Here is a 19,520-nt window from a genome sequence, read left to right as displayed (position 1 = left end):
CTAACTAATGACTGTGTTGATTTCATTTATTTGATTTGTACAAAACCCAAGTGTAAAAGCAGCACGTTGTGGTTTAAGGGGGGGTTTGTGTCTGATTATTTTCTGGATTTACTACTGCTACAACAGTGATGGAATTAAACTAAGTCCACAAAGTACTCATGCACTATATTTATGTTCAAATTTGAGGTTCTTTACAGAGTATTTTAATTTTATTTTACTTTCTGCTTTACTCGACTACATCTCAGAGGTAAATATTGTACTTGTCACACAGGGGACATGTCTCCCTCAAGATTTAGATCATTTGCATTTGTCCCTCCCCCAATGGAAACATGAAAGTAGCAGTGGACTTTTACTTTGACAGAATTAAAGACATTTATACCATAAATTGATGCAGAAAAGGCTCTAACTGGTGCAAAAAAATAAAAAATTAAAAATTAAACAGCTTTCACGTAATTAAGTGTTTGATGCTCATGATTTTCTGGCAGAGGACCCCCAAACCCCAGTCCTTTTTAGATAGGAGTTGTGCAAATTTGCAGGAAAGCCCAATCAGTCTTTTTTCAGCATTGGCAGTATAAAAACAAAATCGGGGAGTGCAGCAAAATGCCGCCTGCCTACTTTTGTTTATACAGAATGTGCCTTTTTCGGGGCAATGGGGGGCGTGAACAAGTAACAAAACGTGTAGCTCAGCGTGTGACGTAAACAGTGACGTGGGAGGGAAGCCACGGCTAGTCAGACCATAAATTGGCCCGTCCTTCACCGTCCCCGTCATCTGACGGTTAATGGCCTCTTCGTTTGTGAGGACAAGGAGGGCGCGCAATTCCTTGTCTCCCCAGTTGCTCATCTTTACAGTGTCTGTCAGGTTTGTGTTTCCCTCTTGCTACTAGCTGCTCGCTAATTCCTGCTATCAGCTGTTTCCTGTTTATCCACCGCCAGTGGCTCGCACGTGCAGCGTCATCAACAGCTCCTCCCACAAGTCATCAACAGCCCCTCCCGTGGCGGAAGGCTGCCTCGTTTTTTTTTTTTAAACCAAAAAGGTTCCGCCAATATGTCTACCCTGCGAGGTGAAAAATTGGGCACCTCGGATCAACTCGCCAATCCGGCTCTGTGTGTCTAAACGCTCGCAGCTTGCCAGCAAAACTGCCCAACATTCGCCGAAAATCTGGCAGTGTAAAAGGGGCTCCCGTTTCATATGTGTCCCTCCTCCAATACTGAAACAAGACCTGAGCCCTTGATTTCACATCAACTCAGTAAATAAAAGTTTATGAATGACATGTATTTTATTTATTAAGAATGATATTCTTTAAAGAAAGAAATAGGAAAAGCGCCTGATTACTGCTACAGCATTATTTTAGGTGAATGCACTACAATTTCTAGTGGTGACTAGTGAGGGTAGCAACTAGTGATGCATGGGTCAGAATTTTTTAAAGCCTGCAACAGTCCAGCCTGTTATGAGAACCAATTCCGCCCCACCTGACCCATAAACATATGTGTTAATCAGTGACCCGAACCCTAACCCACAAACCGGAAATAAAAGTATCTGTTAAGCTAAATAACCATCACTTATAAGGAAGACAGCAAGTACTCACCCAGGGTTTAAGTGGTCACATCTTCAGCATGATCTTAATCACAGAGCTGACATCCTTTGTGGTCCATTTACATGATGCCACAGAAATGCATATTTAACAGATTCAGTGTAGACCGAGAGATGCTTGCTTGCTGTTAGGACACAATGTTAGGCCTGCATATTTGCAGAGGGGATTGTTTTTCTCGGATAATATGACAGGAGAGATTTAAATACGTCAGACTTCAACAGATTTTCCTGGTCAATAGCCGAATAATGGAAAGCCTGAGTGCAGCAGCACTCGCTGTGTGACAGAGAGAGAGAGAGAGAGAGAAAGAGAAGGCAGATGTTGGATGACTGCACATATTTGAAAGTTACTAATAACTTAGTCAGAACGCTGCATCATTATCCACCTGCCAGAAACAAGTGATATTTAATAACAAGCTTACCCAAACCACCCAAACCTGTATGGTTTTCTACCAGTGTTTTAAAGAGTGTAAAGTTTCAGTATTTCAGTCACAGAGTGAGTGCGCCTGCAGGTGAAGACACGAAAACATAACCTATCACAAGGAATCAAATTGATTTGTCACAAAAATGGGAGTTCAGACTGTGCCTGCATCTTCTGAGAGCAACAGGTGGTCTGTCATGGCAGGGGAAGATAGAAATTATGGCAACAAAGGGTTCATAAAACAAGTTTTTTTCAGACGTGATTTAAAAGACGCTTCTGTGAGATGCTCTTCTTCTTCTTCTTGTCAGGATGAGATATCTGCTCTGAGACGACGCCTGGAGAAATCAGAGAAGGAGAGGAACGAGCTGAGGCAGACTGCAGACAGCCTGGAGACCAAGGTTTGTTCTGCTGCAACACACACACACGCGCACACACAGACACACACACACACACACACACACACACACACACACTGCTCATGCTGTAATCCGTGTGTGTAGGTTACAGCTGTGACATCTGAGCTAAGCGATGAGCGTTTCCGTGGCGATGCTGTGGGTCAGGCTCTGGATGTTGAGAGGGCGGAGAGGATCCGACTCAGCAGGGAGAACAAAGACCTGCAGGTACACCGACTGTTGAAAAAGTAATCTATTACTCACTCCTCAGTGCACGAGAACCAAGGAACGACTTTATGACACTTTTCACCTCCTGGCTGCAGAGATCTGTTGAGCTTCTTGCTTTAATACTTTTCTGTCACACACCTGGAATGATTGCTTCGTCCTCGTTATTGTTAAACATCTCTTTTCTCTCTCTCAACGCCAGGCTCGTCTAGACCAGTGTAAAGTCACCATGGAAACCCTGGAGAAGCAGCTGGAGGAGGAGAAACAGAAAGCGAAGATCACTGAGAGTCAGCGAGGAACAGCGACAGGTAAAGATCAGGAGGCTCTGCTAGAGTGTCGTCTGAGAAAACACCAAAATCATTCATGTGTCTGTTGTCATTTTTACTGTAGGCCATTTTACCTCTGCAGTTGCCAGGGGTTACACGAGGAGTGGCTCAGCTATTGTGTAAAAATAGAAATTATGATTTAGTGAGAACAATGAGCCTCATGCAAGAAGCAAATAGCTCCTACTTTTTATTCCATGAGGTTTCCAAGAATCAAAATCACCTCTTAACTGCACAGACTTGTTGTTAATCGCTAAGTGTGACAAAGAAGAAGTTATGCGACGCAGGCCAGTGTTGTCTTTGCTAGCTATGGATAAATGCCTGTGACAGGAAAATATTGCAGTTTTTTAGGGTTCCTTTTTGACAACCATTTTGCGGCCATTTTGTGTCTCTTGAGTCCAGTTCAGATTAAAGATTTGCAATGTGACGAAACCATTTTAGAACGTTACAGAGAAAAGTTGCAGCGGTGTGAACTGGCTAGTCTATGCTCGACTCAAGCCGGCTGATGGTGTCACCTGTGATTAAGCTGGTCAAATCGCACGCAGCTGGTTTTAGAGCGTAAAGCACATCACCTTTTTGAGTCTGCTGGCCAAGTCAAAATGGCCGCAGACGGCATGTGTGCCTGCAGCAGCTGGTGCTCCATCCTCGCTGAGCCCTCTGTTTCCGTCCTGAGGATGTGCCGGATGTTGGGTCACTGCTGCTGCTCACCGTATGTGCTCATGCCCCTTGCTCCTTGGAGTTCTCACTTACTCCCGCAGTTTTATTGCAAAAAAGTTTTTTGAAAAGCTATTGTGAAATCAGGCAATTCAGGCCACAACAATCCCCAAAACAAAATCAGAAAATTCTCCTCCTTCTTAAGCTAAATAAACTCTTTAAAAACCCTCTTGGATCACCTGGAAAATGAATCGTCACAAAGCTGAAAATGTCCGTTTTTCTGACACCATGAAAAGTTGACTTTATAGAGATCCATGGTTCTCACAGGACAGCTACACTACGAACATATGATGATCTTACAGAATATGATGTATCACTGTAATTTAACTTCACAACCTTAAACATCTACAGCAGTGCAATGTAACGTACACATTAATGCAACAGTAATATTAATCCAAAACCATCAGAGAGAAAAGTAAAACACTGACAGCATGGAACACTTTACTGCAAAATACATACGTTTAATACTTTTAGAACAATTTGCTGAAATTACTTACATACCTTTACTCAGCAGGACTGTCTCGTACTGTTTATCACAGTGTGTCATCAGCACTTTTACTGAAGTAAATTATCTGAATGCTTCTTCCACCCCTGCTGGTTTCAGGCTAAAAGAAAAGTCAAATAAATGTTACCATGTTTAAAATGACCCCGTCACTTCTGACAAAGTCGAATCCGTCTCCCCCCTCACACAGAAAGTGAGCTGTCCATGCAGCTGGAGTGCTGCCAGACGGAGGTTGAATTTGTCCGCAGACGACTCAAGCAGACGGAGGAAAAACTGGAGACAGAGAGACAGACCCGACAACAGCTCGATACCAAGGTGAGACAGGACACTGTGACGTGCACGGAAACACTGATGGGAGATTAAATGTCTGAAGGTAATAACGCTCTGTGTGTGTGTGTGTGTGTGTGTGTGTGTGTGTGTGTAGGTGGCGACACTGCAGGCCCAGCTGGAGCAGTCCAGGCGGACTGTGACAGAACTGAAACGCCACTGTCGCCGTGTGACCTCTGACCTCCAGGATGCCCGTGTTCTCACCGACAGCCTGCAGAGCCGCATGCATGAGCTGGACCGCAAACAGAGAAGGTGTGTGTCCACCTGGTCCTTTCACACTGTTTGTCCCCTTAGTATTATCTTTAAATCAGTTTTTTCACTATGTCTCGAAGTACAAATACGGTGTTTTGAACTCCAATCTTAATATCAGTGAGACGAAAGAGAATTTTAAAAAGGAAATGGGCAGCATCGCTAATTCAATCAGAAATCAGCAGGTTACAAATGTCTGGAGATACAAAGTGAACACTGTGTTTAAAAAGCCGAAGTCGAGTTTATTCTTCCTCATGAAACTGAAGTTGTTTGAGGTCAGCAGGGAGCTTTTATCAGATTTTACTTAATGCGGCTGAGTGTTGGGTTAACAGCATTACTGCCAGTGATAGGAACAGCATTAAGAGTTTATCTAAAAGGTTCTGTTCTGTAATTGGTTTGACTCTGAAAAGGTGTTTGGAGAAAAGAAACAGGAGGAGAGTTCAAACCAGACATTATTTTGAAGGGTCACGCTCTGGTTGGTTTAAAAAGCGTGATTAATAACAGTTAAAGATTCTCAGCAGATTAATGTAGACGTCTTTTGTGTCCTCAGCTGTGAAACTTTTAAATGACGGGAGGCACTCAAAGTAATTAAAACAAGCTCCACCTTTACCAGCTGCAATATTACAGAGAAGAAGACGTTAATGCATCAATAATTATAATCCAATATTATCCTGAAATGGGCCATTCTGCATAACAAGGACTCTTACTTTTGGTACTTTAATTTTATTTTGATAGTAAAACTTTTGCACTGTAACTTAAAGGTTTAATGGGTAAGATTCAGGGGGATTTAGTTGTATTTAGTGATGAGGACTGCAACCAGCTGAAACTTCTCCTGATCAGAATTCCTTCAGTGTTCATTGCTCAGGAGGTTTATACCAGCAGCTACAGAGGTCTCTTCCTCTCCAAAACAAACACACCAGTTGATTTAAACCAGTAAAACACTGAATAAAGCAGTTTCATTTTAAAAGATTGATGTGTTCCCAACGTTGCTCATCACCGTTTGGCTTCTAACTAGGGTGGTTGACATGAAAACGCAAAATCGTGAATGGCCCGGTCTAGAGCCAGTGTTTGCTCTGAGCTACTGTAGAAACATGGCAGTGCAACATGGTGATCTCTATAGACGAAGACCTGCTCCGTATGTCACACACTGGACCTTTGAAAGCGGGACTTTGTTGTACACTGTAGTATTGCTACTTTTACTTAAAAGGAAAGTTTAGATTTTTTGAAATGGGGCTGTATGAAGTACTTATCCATAGTCAGTGTATTCCCTTCACTAGATCATAGTTGGTACGCTCCCAGTTTGGAGAAGCAGACAGGAGAACCACCACGGAAGTTAAGCAATGTACTATGTGGTGTATACTCATCGTAGTGTCCCCAGTGCTAGCTTTGCACACCAGAAAATGACGTTACCACCCCTGTTGGCTCTGAAAGTTGTCCCTTTCCCTGATTTTGCATCTCAGAAGTTTTCCTACTATGTGCCCGCTACACATGCTGCACTTTACAGAACAACAGAGAAGACACGTCCATTGAGAGACTCAAGGAACAGTCAAGTGGCCTTAAATTCTTGGAAAGAAATGCTTGCTGCAGTTGACTCGGAGCTCAGCGACAGTAATAATGACAATACATTAATACAATGTTTGGTGGTACTACTGTTGCTAGGCAGCCTGCCGTTCCAGCAAATTCCCGGTAACACTCATTAGCCCCTTTTACACTGCCAGATTATCTGCGAACGTTGGGCCGATTTGCCGGCAAGCTGTGAGCGTTTATACACACAGAGGCGGAAAGGCGAGTTGATCTGAGGTGCCCAATTTTCCGCCTCGTAGGGTAGACATATTGGCAGAACCCGTTTAGTTTAAACAGACCAAGGCAGCCTTCTGCAATGGGAGGGGCTGTTGAAGACTTGTGGGAGGAGCTGTTAGCAGCTGATAGCAGGAATTAGCGAGCAGCTAGTAGCAAGAGGGAAACGCAAACCTGACAGACACTGTGAAGATGAGCAACTGGGGAGACAAGGAATTGCGCACCCTCCTTGTCCTCGCAAACGAAGAGGCCATTAACCGTCAGATGACGGTGAAGAACGGACCGACTTACGAGAGAATCGCCGCCTGACCAGCCGTGGCTTCCCTCCCACGTCACTGTTTACGTCACACGCTGAGCTACACGTTTTGTTACTTGCTCACGCCCCCCATTGCCCCGAAAAAGGCACATTCTGTATAAACAAAAGTAGGCAGGCGGCATTTTGCTGCACTCCCCGATTTTGTTTTTATACTGCCAATGCTGAAAAAAGACTGATTGGGCTTTCCTGCAAATTTGCACAACTCCTGTTTAAAAGGGGCTATTGATCTTGCTTATCCACCTAGTATTGTGTTTGTATGCCACCTGGCGTTATATTGCAGTGAACAACTTGAGTATAAATGCCTCTGTGCATGCTCGTAGCTTAGACGCTATCTATGGAGGCCAGCACCACAGTGTCCTGTGAGAGTTTAAACAAAGCTTACTGCTGTGGATGGGGGCAGCAGCAAAACAGATTTTATCCACTGTAATCAGTTGAAGTGTACGCTATATTTAATATATATTCACTGCTTTACCTTACTGTCAGACAGCCCATTATATTTCTCTCTTCAAAGCCAGACTCCATTAACAAAAACAGTCATTTTAGCTCGCTGAACACGAGAGCTGCTGGTCTACCACTGCCTCCATCGGTTAGATTGTTTGTGTCATTGTTTGACTTTGGTGAATCCGAAAATGACAAAAGCCACACGATAACACAAACTAACTAACCGATATAGGCAGCAGTAGACAAGCAGCTCCTGTGTTCTGTGAGGTAAAATTATTGTTTTTGTCAAAGGAGCCTGGCTTTAAAGAGAGCACCATGACTGCTTCAGTTCCCAGTCAGAAAGGGCAGTTAAAATACTCCAAAAATAGCGTACACATGAACTATTTTAAGGTGGATAAAATATGTTTTGCTGCTGCCCCCGTCCACAGCAGAACATTGCTTAGCTTCCGTGGTGATACTCTTGCCTTTTTACTTCTTTATTTTTTTTCCCCACTTTCCTTCAGGGCTGTTGAATAAAAGCAGTTCTACTGTACTTTATTACATAAGTCTGCTGTGTGTGTTTGTTCAGATTTGACAGTGAGTTGACACAGGCTCTGGAGGAAGCTGACAATGAGAGAGAGCAAAAGGACAAAGCTGTTCAGGAAAACACAGCTCTGGGGACTGAAATATACACTCTGCGCCGCAACCTACAGGTGGGTTTTTTACTCTTCTGTATATGGTGTGTCCACGTTTATACAAAACCATGAAGAAAACCCGACTGAGAAACAGTTCGGACCACTGATTATGTCTTTGGTTTGACGAGTCATGTCCTGTGTGTAGATAGCAGTTACTTCACGCTGTTAAGTCCTGCTGTGCGTTGTGTTAATGACATATTGACATAATGAGTTATTAATGTGTTTTTGATCTCAGCTCTCTGTGTTGGAGACAATACCCTCAGCAAACACTTTGCATACACAAAGAGAAACGTTGATGATGAAATGTCAACGGGTATCATTCATCACGTTAACCTGGAATAGAGCACATAATCTATTGTGGAAATTACAGGTGTCACGTGTGATTCATGGAGCCGTGTCATGCCTGTGAAAAGACGCAAATTGCATCATAGATTGATGAGTCACAGATGTGTGGAGTCAACAGTACATTTGACATATGACAGACTATAAATATTAATGGCTCTCTAAAAGGTTTATATCATTATATCCCCCATGAAATACAGAATGAGCCGACCTGTCACTGCAGAAACTCTCCTGCATGAAGCCAAAAGAGTCCCGTCATCCAGTTATGCTCCCTTTATTGTTTATAGGAGTTCAAGCCTGAAGACCTCAGTCGGCCTGATGGGGGCGCTATAATTAAATCCAATATACTTGAAAGTGGAAATAGTGCAGGAAAAAGTACAATATTTTGCTCTGTAATGTCGTGAAGTAGAAGGAACAGCGCTCTGCAACGCTTTCTTTTTTCTCTTCGAACACTTGGAGATCCACACATTACTAAAAGTGTGTGTCATGTCAAAACTAAAGTGATGGTCAAAGTTGTCACAGTGAAATTTAAGGTGTGCTGATGGATTCACGTCATCAACTCATGCATTGAGTAACATTACAAGTAAACGTTCCACCTTAAAAGTTGCCGGCAGTCGGCCCAGTGAATGAAGTTATTTTTTCTCAGACTCCAGCTGCTGTGAGAGGCAGCAAAACATCCTTTCATTTTATAGTTACAGTTTACTAATAAAACTCTCCACAGTATGAACAGTGGTTACATGAGCCTCAAAACCAGACACAACTCAGCCCTGAGCAGAGTGACCGTCCACTACTGACCAATCAGACTGCAGTGTTCACAGCTCCACCTTTTAGTACCACATCTGTGTGCTAGGTACCCCAACAGAGGGGGGACCAAACATGGGGACATCCACAACTTTATACAGTAGAAAGAGAAAAACAGCGCACTGAACTAAATTGTACTGTACTGTTCTGTGGAAACAGGGGCAAAATATAACCGTCTGCTGATGACCTCTGCGCTTTACCTGTCTCTACTGATGAGCTGCCCAATCTGAGTAGCACATGCTTGAGGTAGAGGTACAGGAACACCACTTCAACAAACAAACCACATGCAGAACCTTATGATCACAGTTTATGGGCGTCTGCATTTTTGAAAAGATACGTAATCATCTGCTGACTTCAAAGCGAATGTAACGAGTAACAAGAGCCTTCATAGAAATGTGGCGGAGTCAAAGTAGTAAGTTTCCAAAAAAAAAAAAATCGTCAAATCATGTTCAGATACTCAAGAACTGTAATTAAGTACAGTACGTATGTAAATGTACTTCGTAACTGTCCACCACGTTCAATAGCTGATTCTTGGCGATGAGCTGTAAGTCCACCACCATCACACATAGATAATAACTGCGTATATGAGACAGCATCACAACTATTTTTGCTTGCTCCCACAATTTTATTGCAAAGGAATGCCTGTAAACAACATGCATTGCAATTATTTAGAAAAGCTACTGTAAAAAAGCAGGTGAATGTCCGGAGGCACTGAATAGACAGTGGAGGTTTAGTAGGAGACTGTTTCCTGTCTTTTCTCTCACAGAAACTCTGCTGTTTATTGTCTTTGTTTTGGTGTTTGTGCTCCTACGTGCTGGTGCGCTTCAGTTTTGTCTCCCACGTGGCCAAACCTGCCAAAGTATCCTGGAGTAAGATCAGGCTGTTTAACCCTGCTCGGCTCCAGACACGCTGCAGTAACCAGAGGACAAACGCTGAGTGTCTAACCAAATGTTTTGATGTCAGCAGTAATACATGTTTGTGTGGGTGTGTGTGCAGGAGAGCCAGTCAGAGGTGGGCCGTCTGCAGAAGCAGAAGGAGGAGTTGTGCGCTCAGATCCGTGACCTCAGCCTGCCTGTTGATCTCGCCTCCGATTCGCTTCCTGACCTCAAGAAACAGCTTCGCCTCCTGGAGAGTCAGGCGAGCGAGAGAGCGCAGGAAGTCACCACGCTCAGCACCCAAATACAGCAGCAGCAACAGGTGCTTGAACAGCACACACACATTCAGATATATTCACTCAGTGCTGGCGCTCTCAGCTCACCTCTCTCCTCTCTGCTCTGTAACAGATCCACATGCGCTTTGAGATGGAGATGGAGAGGATGAAGCAGATGCATCAGAAAGAGTTGGAGGATAAAGAAGAGGAGCTAGAGGATGTACACAAGTCCTCTCAGAGACGGGTACGTCAACACAGAACAAGTAATCAACATGGCACCATTCATACCTGAAGGCCATACAGAGGCAGTAAAGTTCATTACTGAAGTATGAATGTGATGTACCCTCACTTTACTTCCGATTCAGATATATGCTTTATTCTCCTCTATAGAGGAAATACGTTTTCACAGTCTGTACAAAAAGACACTCTGTGCAGTTAACTTGCAGGATAAGAAACAGGCAATAACTTCATGATAAACAAATCTGAGTATTTTCTTCTCATTCCACTTTATTATGATCATTATTATTTATTTATGATTTTCTGCATTTTTGTTTGTTGAAATTTTTGTCCACGCCCATATCTTGACATATAAATATGTAAATACCTCTATACATGGAAAGATACAAAGAGATGGTTACAGTGACAATAAAAATTGAATAAAATAGGATTTGATTAAAATAACTAAAAAAAACCTAATAATTATTATTTTTAATAAAATAATGCTAATAATGAGAATCACAATGATGATGATAACAAAAATAGAATTAAAGTTAAATAAATAAAATGATAAATTAATAAAGATAAAAATTAAATAAAATAGAGTTGTCTCATGCCACTTTCTACTTTTATAATAATAATAATAATTAAAATTCTTACTATCAATAATAGTAATGATAATAAAAATAATGCTTATAATTAAAATAATAAATATTATATAGATCTATAAATTATATATACATTATATTACATTATATAAATAATATAAATGAGGTTATAATCAATAATAATAATAATAATTAAAATAAGAAGAATTGTAACATAAAAATAGAACTAAAATTGAATTAATAAAATGAGTCACGAAAAGATAAAGAAATAAAATAAGATAGGTGGTCTCATGCCACTGTCTACTTCCACTACATTTATATGTCAGCTTTAGTTACTAGTTACATTTAAAGTTAAAATTTTTGCGCACAAAACATATGAAAGTGGTTTGAGCTTCATAAATGTGACTTTTTGCTGCTTTTCCTTTAAATTCTTTTAATACTTTTATTTTTTTTGTTATTCTATTATTATTATTTTGAGGTTTAGACTGCTGGTTATCAGCTGTACTCATCATATAATTTGTTCATGGATGTGAAATTACCAGATCATGTCTGTTATTACTTTGACAAAATCCAGCGTTATACTGGGAATAGTTTGGTGTTTTATTTCAAAGGACATTTTTACAGTAACTATCTGTAAAAAATGTTTATGAAATCTGGCATTACTGTATGTATATATGAAGAGTTTATCGGGAAAAAACAATAGTAACGTCTTAAAACGAATGACCAGTTTGACTAAAATGCAAACAAAAATAGTTTGATTTAGGAAAATAAATACAAATGGAGATCTTTATAACTTTTACAAATGTTTTCAGAACAACACAACAACTCACATCTCCTGCTCATAACAAGAGAATCATCGTCAGAAAATCATGTGCAGTGAAACTTCTCTGCCAACACTGAACCCAGTAGCCTGAGTTGTGTAAGAGAGCAGTATTGTGTTGTTTGTGTGCAGATGGCTCTTTTTGAATGTCCTTCCTCGGCTGAAAGAAGAAAACAAATTTTTTTCACTTCATTTTTTTCCCTTTATTTCATAATGTTACGCAACCAGACAGCAGTTACATCTCTCCTCTGCATACAAACGTTTCTACAGGGTCACTCAGCACACTCATCATCACACAGCCAGATACAGTGGTGGAATGTAACTAGGTTGAAAAAAATAAATGAATAAATAAAAATAGAAAAATAAATAGAAATAAAATTGGGATGAGGTAAGATAAAACAACACAGAAAACGATGAAAAATAAAATTAAAAATACTTATATTTAATTCAATATTACGTAAATAAATATACAGTGAATATATACAATTTATCATTGTGTGATGTAGCATTTCCTCTTGCTCGCAAAAGTCACATCTTAATGTATGTGTTTTCCCCTTTACTTTTAGTACAGTATACTTAGTTACAGTGGAAGAATGTAATTACATTTACATTTTTTGTGTCAGTTTTGTTGATTGAAAATGTTCAGATCATGCATGACTCGGTAGTTTGATGTCTAAGTTTCGATGCCCATTTACAGATAAGTAAAAATACATATGGTAGGTAAATTCCTCTGTATATGGGGAGATAACGACATAGTAGTAATTAATAGTGAAAAATAAAATAAAATAAATGATAATTAATAAATATATAAAAATTATATTAACGATAACTGTGACAAATATAAAAAAAATAAATTGGCAACTATACAGATTTTTGTTTACATCACTTTTTATGCTAAAAGTTTTCATGCATCCAGTTTTACTTATATGAAGATTCGCTGCTTTTCTCTTTGAATTATTTTTAATAATTTGAATTTATATGCACTGATATTTTTTACTTTATATATTGTGCCAGGTAGCTTATTAAGTTCACCAAAGGATCAGTAATGTTTTATCTTTATCCATAATAATACATCACAATTTATTTATTTATCTATTGTAGTTATTTATCTGAATTGCAAGATTTTTTCAAAATTCATTTTTAACGTGTTTATTTTTTTAATTTAGTGTACTATGGACATTTTTGTGTCCTCAATGAAGTTATCATTATTATTAATATTTTAGGTATACTATCCAGGATTTTCAGTTGCTGTTTGTAAACATCAGCATCTCTTGGATGCCTGCTGCTCACAGCCTGGCACCTGGTCACCTCCTTTTTATAAAGTCCCAACCTCATATGAGCGTTGTGGAGGTACACGCCCATTAATGTCCCGAACACAGAAAATAAGAAAATGAGAGGGCAGAGTCTTTGTAGATAAATACACCGCCACACTCTTGAAAGCGGGTCATATCTGATGATTGAGGGGATTTACTTCTGTATGAGTCTACTCTATACGTTGTTATTTTTTTTTAAGGGATAGTGCATCCAAAAATGAAAATTCAGCCATTATCTACTCACCCATATGCCGATGGAGGCTCAGGTGAAGTTTTAGAGTCCTCACAACACTTGCGGAGATCCAAGGGGAGAGGAGGTAGCAACACAACTCCACCTAATGGAGGCAGACGGCGCCCCAGATTCAAACGTCCAAAAAACACATAATTGAAACCACAAAATATTTCCATACTGCTCGTCCGTAGTGATCCAAGTGTCCTGAAGCCCCGACATAAAAAGAGCTACAGGCTACAATGAGGCTAAAAACAGAGTTCAAATGATGTTTTTCCAAATAACTTTTTATGTCGGGGCTTCAGGACACTTGGATCACTACGGACGAGCAGTAGGGAGATATTTTGTGGTTTCAATTATGTGTTTTTGGACGTTTGAATCTGGGGCGCCGTCAGCCTCCATTAGGTGGAGTTGTGTTGCTATCTCCTCTCCCCTTGGATCTCCGTAAGTGATATGAGGACTCTAAAACTTCACCTGAGCCTCCCTCGGCATATGGGTGAGTAGATAATGGGTAAATTTTCATTTTTCCCTTTAAGATAAGATATTACTGCAAAGTATACCTTTAACTAAAGCTGCCAAATATATGTAGTGTGGTAAAAAGTACATTTTCCTCTGAGATGTAGTGGAGTCAAAGTATAATGTAGCATAAACTTGAAATACTCAGGTAAAGTACAAGTACCTCGGAATTTTACTTGAGTAAATGTGGAGCTGCTTTGCACCGCTGCATGCTGGAATGTCGTCTTTCTTCCCTCTGGCAGGTTTAAACTCTGTCTGATTTATTCAGCAGCAGATCGTCGGGAGGCCTCGCTTATTTTGTGCTGTTTATTTTTTTATGCTCCTCCACAGATGATGATGTTTTTATGCTTATCATTATGCAACCTGCTGCAGGGAACATTTCCTGTCAGGGACAATAAAAGCCCATTCAGACTGCTCGTCCATCAATTTATGTTTTTGTACGTGTTTGTGTCTGTGTGTGTCTGTGTGTATGTGTTGGTGTGTGTAGCTGAGGCAGTTGGAGATGCAGTTGGAGCAGGAGTATGAGGAGAAACAGATGGTGATTCATGAGAAGCACGACTTGGAGGGACTCATAGCAACTCTGTGTGACCAGGTACACAGCACACACACAGACAGTATCACCTGTACAGTATATCCTCATGTGATGTGAGGATTATCCCTGCAGGCTCTGACTGTATAAGCGTCCAGCGAGCTCTCTTATACCGTAGATCATTATTATTATTATTGTGGGTTAATGTTCTCTAGCTGATGAATATGTCATTGGTACATTACAGGCACCACAAAACAAGCATATGCTGCAGGGAGGCAAGGCGGCAGCTAATTTAGCACTCTGTCACCATCAGGATGTAATTGGACTCCTGATGAGTGGCCAGGACCTGGTCTGTGGCCAAGCTGGCATACAGTTCAAGTCTTTTCAAGAGTTCAGAGTGAAGAATTGTTCTCCAGATAAACTATTTTAGGGTTAATGTCTTTTAATCTGAGGTGTCTCGTGTTGCAGGTGGGGCACAGAGACTTCGATGTGGAGAAGAAGTTGAGAAGAGACCTAAAGAGAACTCATGCCCTGCTGGCTGACGCCCAGCTGCTTCTCTCCACCGTTGACAACCCGGGACAGAACATGCCCAACGGCAGCAGAGAGCAGATAGAGCGCCTTCACTGCCAGGTACGCTCATGGATTGACTGCTGAACAAGCTTACTGGGTACAGGCCCAGGGGCTCAAAGTGTCAGACCCCCCCTGGCCTTCATTTGCAAAATGTCATTCAAATTAAAATGACCACTGAAAGAGCACAAATAAATGCAAAGGGACTGCAAAGAGACAAAATATAACTACAGGAGGGGCAAAAATACCAGAAGGAGACACAAAACAACCACTAAGTAACACAAACTGATGACAAAGAGACACAAAATGACTGCAAAGACACACAATGCGATTACAAAGAGACAAAGAACGACTTCAAAGTGACCATAAAGAGACACAAATCATAGACTAAGACACAAAATGACCCAACAAGGCACAAAAATAACCACAAAGAGACACAAAACATCCACAAAGTGACACAAAATGACTACGAAGAGACACAAAACATCCACAGAGACACAAGATGACTACAAAGAGACACAAAACATCCACAAAGAGACACACAATGACTACAAAGGGACAAAGAACGACTTCAAAGTGACCTTAAAGAAACACAAACCATAGACTAAGACACACAAAATGACCCAACAAGACACAAAAATAACTGCCAAGAGACACAACGTGACTGCAAAGAGACACGGTAACCATTAAGAGACACAAAACGTCTTTAGGGAGACACAAAATGACTGCAGAGAGACAAAGAGCGACTTCAAAGAGACAAAGTGACCATAAAGAGACACAAAACATAGACCAAGAGACACAAAATGACTACAAAGAGACAAAACGACTACAAGTAGACATTAAACAACCACAAAGAGACACAAAATGACTGCAGAGAGACAAAGAGCGACTTCAAAGAGACAAAGTGGCCATAAAGAGATACAAAACATAGACCAAGAGACACAAAATGACTACAAAGAGACAAAACGACTACAAGTAGACACAAAACAACCACAAGGAGACACAAAATGACAACAAGCAGACATAAAACAACCACAAAGAGACACAAAATGACTACAAGTAGACAAAACAACCACAAAGAGACGCAAAATGACTACAAGTAGACAAAACAACCACAAAGAGACACAAAATGACTACAAGTAGACATTAAACAACCACAAAGAGACACAAAATGACTACAAGTAGACAAAACAACCACAAAGAGACACAAAATGACTACAAGTAGACACAAAACAACCACAAAGAGACACGTGTGTGTGCGTGTATGTAGAGGAGGCTGTGGAGCCTTTCCATGTCAGCGCCCAGGGGCCCATTGTTTCTTAATCCGCCCATACACTTCCTGTACATTCACCTGACACCACGCTGTCACCTTCTGCACAGTCTGAGATACATTCACACAACTCTCTCTTTGTCTCTCTGTCTTTCTCTGCGTTGTCACTTAGCTGGAGGAGGGTGAAGCGAGGCGGCTGGAGGCCGAGACCGCTGTGACGACTCTCTCCCAGGAGCTGGAGAACTCTCAGATCGAGCTGGAAAATATCTGCAAACAGAAGAGTGTGGTGAGTGTGCAGACAGGTGACGGATTAAAGAACAAAAACCTGAATAAACGAGCAGAGATACTTGACAAACAGAGAGGCTTCCATGCAGGACAGGAATGAAAATGATGTGAGGGAGACGTTAAGGAGTACACTCTTATTTTTTGCCCAATCAAATACTTTGGAAACCCCTTCCTTCCACATCCTTTAACCTTACATTCAAATCTGAAATGGACAATCCAACATTTACGCCCACTCCTCACTGTGATTGGTCTGCTGTGAAGAGGTGAAAAGGAGCCAGGCTCCTCTATACAGCTCTCTTATTTAATTTCTGACGCACTTCTGTCAGTTTTCACGTGAACAACCAAGTGAAACACTGAATTTCCTCCAGCAGAGACTGTGCGCCGTTATCACCCTATTTAAACAGGAGCCTGCAAAAAGCAATGGATGATGAAATTGGTGTTAATGCCTTCCGTAAGCCTAACAGAGGAATTAGAAATGTGGCCTGAATATTACACGTAGATTCACTAATAGAACACTGAGATAATGCTGTTTTTATCTTTATGTTTAAAGCCGTCACATGCAGAGAAGTGAAAAACTGTGGATTGCAGCTGTTTCAAGCTGAGCAGTCGGTGCATGAAAAGTTTAAAAGCTGACGTGTCGAAAGGAAAATCTGTCCAAAGGATGCTAGTGTTTTTAGCACAAGTCTATGGCATTTTACATTGTATAAATTAGCCTAGCAGCTAGCAGACTTTTCCTCTACTCATATGAAGCCAGGGACAACAGCAACATTTAACAAAGGTTACATGATTTTGCTCCATTCCAACTCACAAGGTTCACCGACAAAGCAACTGTCTTATACTAAACACGTTTTCCAAACAAATACAACATGCTAACATTATTAGCACACGCCTATGGCATTTTACATTGTATAAATTTGAAGCCAGGATAAATCACACACAAAACTTAAAATGCAATATTTTGTGGAGGCTTTATTGTCTTCACAATTTATTGTTTCTTATCTGTGAAATTAAAGTAAATAAAAGCTTTGTTTCCACTGAGGGAAATAGTTTCAGCTTACAGAAACAGACAGGAGGTCTGCGTCACCACGCTGTATAGTTACATTTCTGGGGAGGTGCACGTCAGGCTACGGCTCGTAAAAAGTGTCGCTGGAGAACTTGTGAGTGAGTGAGTGAGGTGGAGCTGTGTGGAGAGTGTAAGAGAGAAGAGATGCACACTGGTACGTGTCATGTAACGCAACTTGGCCCTATATCGATATAAACTGTTGTCTTTATTGAAAATATATCGTTACATCACATCATCATTATATCACCCAGTGCTAAGTAATCATCAGATAAAATTACAAACCACTACAATAACACCGACAACAACAGCACCAAAAACAAAACCCCAAACATCAACAACAGGGCACCTCTTCATTATTAAGGACCTATTCACCACATATCAATAAAGTGCTCTACATATCATAGACTACAATTAATAAAATAATAATAATAACTTTATTTGTATAGCACCTTTAAAAACAGAGTTTACAAAGTGTTTTGACAGACAAAGCAATAGTAGGACACTCAGAAGGCAATATAACAACAGAGAGCCAAACACTAAGGCCAAACAAAAACAAGATGCAATTAATTACAAATAAACACAAACAGCAATAAAAAAGACAATAAAAGCAATAAAAAAGGATGACAGTAAAAAGAAAACATCACATGAAGGCAGATCTATAAAAATGGGTATTAAGAAGAAATTGAAGTGAAGTCAGTGGCTCTGCGAACCTTATCTCCTCAGGCAGGTCGTTCTGAAGACAGCCAGCCAAAGTCACCTTTAGATTTAAGCCTCGACTTTGGAACGGACAGAAAGGCCCTACCTGAGAGTCTGGCTCGTGTAGAGTCAACATTGCTGCTCTAGACCTGCTTTAAAAGAGATCACGAAAACCTTTAAATCAATTCTAAATCAAACAGTGAGCCAATTTAGAGAAGCCAAGATTGGGGTGATGTGTTGTTTGTTAAAGCCAAGCCCCCAGGAACAGCTAATTTTACATAGTGGCCAGACTCTGTAGCTATGACTTCCACGTCCATCACATGATGTCATGGGACCCAAAAAAACGTTTTCCCATAGACTTACATTGTGAAAGAGACGTCTATAAATCAGTGGACACTTTTTTCTGAGTGTCACAACCAAATGGCAGCCTCTGGGGCTGAAAAATGAAGCCAACACTGAAGTGGCATAAACTGCAGTTCCTCTAATGACCACTTGAGACTGGCTCTAAAAGCGAGTCAATCCCCATAGACCCCCACATTAAAATGCCCAGGTTTACAGCAGAAATAATCATGTTACAAAAAACAGTTTAGGTCTCTGAAGCTAATTTCCCCCTTCACGACAACTGTAAAGGGGTCAATTTTTATATAACTCACCTTTTTACATTTTAATAAGGCTTAAGGTTACGCATTATTAAAGGTGGGCCACCTTTGAGTGACAGGCTCTCTGCTGATAGTGTCCTCGACTTCTCTGTCAGATCCATCCCTCACTCATCCACAGCTCCAGCCTCTCACCAAAATGTCGTTACTTCTGGCTCCCAAAAAAAACAAGATGACGATGGCCAAAAAGCCAAACTCACTGCTTCAAAACAGGAGTTCACAAACCTGTGTGTGACATCAAGGTGGCTACGTCCATTATTTTTACAGTCACAGTCACACGTGAACCAAAATATGCGGGAGTGGGTGAGCAGTTTTTTTAATTCTGTGTGTAGCGGAAATAAGAGTATTAGGAGGCAAAACCCTGGGCAATAAAACTAGCACTGTTGACCAAACTTCATTCTTCTGTGTGCACACGGTAATCCTTGAGGGTGATCGAGAACACTATGTCAACATTTTTATTTCTGTTAGTCTTGTCTTGTGTGGATTTTGG

General features: G+C 40.7%; 1 protein-coding gene across 1 annotated transcript in view; it reads left to right on the top strand.

Moving 5' to 3' along the window:
- LOC125905621 (unconventional myosin-XVIIIb-like) overlaps window positions 1-19,520 on the top strand; it is a 77,425-nt gene that overhangs the window by 40,698 nt on the left and 17,207 nt on the right. The window contains exons 25-35 of the mRNA XM_049603729.1: window positions 2,318-2,407; window positions 2,510-2,629; window positions 2,829-2,934; window positions 4,356-4,480; window positions 4,590-4,744; window positions 7,864-7,987; window positions 10,109-10,309; window positions 10,396-10,506; window positions 14,452-14,556; window positions 14,962-15,123; window positions 16,503-16,616. Coding sequence (XP_049459686.1) covers window positions 2,318-2,407; window positions 2,510-2,629; window positions 2,829-2,934; window positions 4,356-4,480; window positions 4,590-4,744; window positions 7,864-7,987; window positions 10,109-10,309; window positions 10,396-10,506; window positions 14,452-14,556; window positions 14,962-15,123; window positions 16,503-16,616 — 1,413 coding nt within the window. The remainder of the gene's footprint in view (window positions 1-2,317; window positions 2,408-2,509; window positions 2,630-2,828; window positions 2,935-4,355; window positions 4,481-4,589; window positions 4,745-7,863; window positions 7,988-10,108; window positions 10,310-10,395; window positions 10,507-14,451; window positions 14,557-14,961; window positions 15,124-16,502; window positions 16,617-19,520) is intronic.

This window comes from Epinephelus fuscoguttatus, linkage group LG18 (genome assembly GCF_011397635.1).
Source record: "Epinephelus fuscoguttatus linkage group LG18, E.fuscoguttatus.final_Chr_v1".
Classification (NCBI taxonomy): Eukaryota; Metazoa; Chordata; class Actinopteri; order Perciformes; family Serranidae; genus Epinephelus; species Epinephelus fuscoguttatus.
This window is presented reverse-complemented; position numbering and strand designations above follow the sequence as displayed.